The sequence below is a fragment of the Trichechus manatus genome, unplaced genomic scaffold (genome assembly GCF_000243295.1).
Source record: "Trichechus manatus latirostris isolate Lorelei unplaced genomic scaffold, TriManLat1.0 scaffold00230, whole genome shotgun sequence".
NCBI classification, from domain to species: Eukaryota; Metazoa; Chordata; class Mammalia; order Sirenia; family Trichechidae; genus Trichechus; species Trichechus manatus.
The window spans coordinates 2,941,289-2,945,744 of record NW_004444166.1 but is presented as its reverse complement, the minus strand read 5'-3'; the positions used below and the strand labels follow the sequence as shown (position 1 = coordinate 2,945,744).

The 4,456-nt window shown below is 33.5% G+C and overlaps 1 protein-coding gene across 1 annotated transcript in view; it reads right to left on the bottom strand.

The window, feature by feature from the left end:
* The window catches only part of TENM3 (teneurin transmembrane protein 3), a 660,303-nt gene that overhangs the window by 184,671 nt on the left and 471,176 nt on the right, over nt 1–4,456 (bottom strand). The window contains exon 6 of the mRNA XM_004389020.2: nt 620–742. Within this exon, the coding sequence (XP_004389077.1) occupies nt 620–742 (123 nt within the window). The remainder of the gene's footprint in view (nt 1–619; nt 743–4,456) is intronic.

Genomic DNA, 4,456 nt, shown 5'->3' with positions numbered 1-4,456 from the left:
ATAATATGTAGGTATATGTAATATAAATATACATTTTCTGAGTGTTCATATTAGAAAAATAAAATGCAGCATTCTCTAGCCACTTAAATTCCATTTTTAATTCATAATTCGGAGCTAACTGATTTGAAAGTCTCTGTTAGCTCAAAGTACAAACTCTTAAAGGTTTAAAGAAAGGGCATCTAGAGAAAAGGTCAATAAATTGTAATCCTTTAAAATGTTTTGTATTTAAAGGCTTTTATAACAAAGTTAATATAGTATTCCAACTCCACATACTAGTTGAATGAAGAAAACATAATATACCCAAGGTAATATAAGAGATGATATGCCAAATTATAATCTATTTATGGACTAAAAATAAAAGTCAATACACACTTGCAGGAGGGAAAGGCAGAGAAGCCTAGCCATCAAATCAGAAGGTAGAAAATCATATTATTCCTATAATAAAATGTGAATTTTCAACTTTTCAAGTAAATTAATAAAAAGCATTCATGAAACGATATCTGTAATTCTAAAAACTTTTCCCTCTCCCATATAAAACTGGATGCAAATAAGGGTAAAATAAATTTACGAAAAAGGGATGTTAAAAGAAAGACACAGAGCATGTAATTCTTTCTCTTACCGTTGTCACCAGAAGGTAATGATACCGTGTTTGTTGGCATGGTATCAGAATTCACTTTTCCGTTCTCAAATGTGTCATTTTCAGTCTGCTGTAACTGCCAGTTGAGGCCAAACAGATGCATTGCTGGGGGTAAAGAATACAAGTTGCTTAAAGGTCTGCTGCTTCTAGCTATGATAGCAAACGGTAATTACGTTTCTAACAAGAGTCATAGGTAAAGTTATAATTTCCACATTCCGAAAAACCAAGGATAATTGGGCAGTAAGAATTATAAAACAAACAGTTCCTCCAACAAATGCAATTTATCTAGCAGTGCAGTGCAATATGGCAGCCCTTTAATAATGACTTCATGTTACTCAGTTAATTGGTACCAGGAAACTTACACGAATGATACTTGCTCTACTTTGTCAAATTGCTCTCTTCATTATCATTCAAGTAAGCAGTAGAACACTCTTATAGCAGCATTTCCCAAATGTACTTGACTTAAAAAAACAAAAAAACAAAAACCACTGCGTTCATTCTATCTCATAGCAACCCTATAAGACAGAGTAGAACTGCCACATAGTGTTTCCAAGGAGTGGCTGGTGGAGTCGAACTGCTGACGTTTTCGTTAGCAGCCGAGTTCTTAACCACGGAGCTACCAGGTCTCCACTTGACTGGATACTTATAAATTTATAATACTTTGTTGCAACACCTATTGGTTCTCAAGAGACATGATGCATTTATATTTGGATTAAGGTAAAAAACAAAAACTGGTTTCACAGATAAATTTGCTAGTATATGAAATAATCAGAATTTGCTTCAGATGTATATATAATAAAATTTGAATACTCTGAATTTAAATAAGCAATCTTTGAATTTACGGCATACAATTCAGTAATGGTACAGCTCAAAAAACATTAATATGTGTCACACAATTTCATGTGAGTTTCTGATGTGGATATAATAATTTTGTAAATCTATAATTTATAAATTTATTATAATTTTATAAATAATTGAGTTATAATTTTATAAATGTGTTTACTAATTTTACTTAAAATATTTAAGAAATATATGAGAAAACTATACAATGCAATTATAAATGTAATATAATTTTGTAATTTTATATCAAAAACCAAACTCACTGCCGTCAAGTCCATTCTGAGTCATAGTGACCCTGCAGCACAGAGTAGAACCGCCCCATAGGGTCTCCAAGGCTGTATATCTTTACGGAAGCAGACTGCCACATCTTTCTCCCACAGAGCAGCTGGTGGGTTCAAACCACCAGTCTTTGGTTAGCAGCCAGTGCTTAACCATTGCACCACGAGGGCTCCTGGTAATGTTATATAGTGTTCATTATTTTCTTAATTTATTTAAAATATTTATGAGAAATATATTACTATTATGTTCACCATTAACACTTATTAAACATTCATTTCTGTTCCACAGAATATACTTTAGGTATTAATTCCCTCCCAAAACCAAACCAAAACCACTGCTGTCTGTCAAGTGGATTCCAACTCCCCAGGAAGTCTAAATACCCATAGAGAAATGCAGTGATGGTCATATTATCGTATCTTGAGAAAAGGCTTTTTGTACATGTTTTGGATTTTATTTTACTCACTGTACATGTTGAAATTTACCAGAGAAGTGGGGAAAGACATACAGTGTCTTTAGAGGCAGTGTAGGAACTACCACTGTCAAAAAGCCCTATTAAATGTTCAATATATGTAGTAAGAACATTAAATAGTCTGATATAGCGGAAAAAGCAAGGCTTTGGATGCAGTTCAATTTTAGTTCAATCCTTAGTCTAGAATTTAAGCTTGGGCAAATTATGAAATACTGTTCAAACATTAAGTTTATGGAAAAAATAAGGCTTGTTAAACCTACCTTATTTAATTGATGTGAAGATTCTAGACAATGTATTTGAAGGGTAGCTGGCACATAGCAGGGAAGTTCTTACTATATATGTATTTCATTCATTTATTCTATACTCCAGATTACTGAACTATTTGGAGTTACCTGACCAGACCACGACATCTCTTGATAAATAGTCCCTCAGTCTGCAATGTTCCCTACCCACTAGAGAATACCTATTCATAGTTCAGATGGTAGGTGTCAGCTTTCTGGGGAAGCCTTCCCTGACTGGGTTACATTTTTCTCCCAAGGCTGTTTGGTTTACTTTTGTGTCTATTTACCTTATATAGTGCCTGGTACCTAGTAAGTCTCAATAAGTATCTGTCAAATAAATAAATGAAAGTTAGGAATACTTCTATTTTCTGAGTGTTTAAAATCTGAGAAAACACGGTTGTGGATAAAAATTATAGTAACTTAAAGAAAAGTTAATAAATACAAAACAAACACATAAAAAACTACGAATGGAGAGTTAGAGTCTTAATAATTACTGACTGCCTTATCATAATGCTGCATGACAGGTAGTTGAGTTAAAGTCCACTAGTACTATATATAATTGATTGATTTTTTTTTTTAACATTCAACAGTTTTGAATTGAATTTTTTTTAGATACAACATTCAACAGTTTTGGGACATTATCACATTCTTTGTTAATACTGTATAGTTTTTGGTTAATAGTACCTGATATAAATGTATGCTATAGTAAGAATGAAGAAATGTAGATAGCCACATCTACCCTGTACATATATTTGTAACAAACGTATATACTCACCCTGCTTGAATTACAGACTTCCAGCAATGCCTTTTATACTCTGATTTTCAAGGATTAAGATAAAGGTTATATAATTCTTGAATTTACAAGCTGTCATCTTGTAAAGAGGTATAACTTCTTATGTCATTTTGCATTAAATTACATAGTGTTTGAATGGCAAACTGTCAGAAGCTTTCTAAACATTTATCACTCATACATTTTTCAAGATTTCAGATAGTTCAGCAATTTCTGAACAAAATAATAAGGAACTAGTTCTGCATACAGAGAAAGGTTTGGATACTTCACACATTATAGTTTAGCATAGCAACAATAAATATTCCAATAAGGTCAAGGTTTCCATGAAAAATACTTCATCATCACTGTGAGCTTTCATTTAATATAAAAATCTTCTTAAATGCTAGATTTGCTCATATTATTGGTTTTAATAGAAGAGTAGAGATAATCCACGGGCTAGTGCACAGATGTCAAACGTTAAAAAATAAAGTGGTTTCTGTGTTTGGAGAGCTATTTTATTTTTTTGCCATAGAGGCAATAGCTTTATTATGTATTTTTTGTTGCAGAAAAATCTCAATAAAATGGGATTCTTATTCTACTTAACGCATTGTATCGTAAGACTCATACCTAATAATATTATATCTTGTTTACTACCTGATTGAAAACAAAAACTAACAAGTTGTTTGGTCTTCGGATATTATCTAGTTTGAAATTGCTGGTGTTTGGTACTTAGTGAAGCGCTTAACACACATTATGTATAACTTAAGATTTCTATACAAATCCAAGGTGTTGTGGGAAAAGAGAGAGAGAAGCAGCACGTTCACAAAAGTCAAGAATGCTACAGAAATTACTGAGCACTGGTGTAATAAAGGAGTCCCTGAGTGGCACACTGCATGGGATGTCTTGGCAGCAAATAAAGGGTAAATTAGCAAAATAAAATACTTCTGTCAATAAAGAAGGATGGGCTCAATGCTTCAATGCCTGCGCTGGAAGGCAGACTTGAACACAACAAAAGGCATTCTCTGCCACACTTCAGGATGGCACACGGATCCTTGGCTTGCACATAAGCTAGTGGAGGTTGTGCAAAGAATAGCAAGAAGCGACTGGGAACTCTGTTCTTCGGAGGTCCAGGCTATGTGAGGAGGTGAGGAGGTACAGGCTATGTGAGGAGGTGAGGAGGT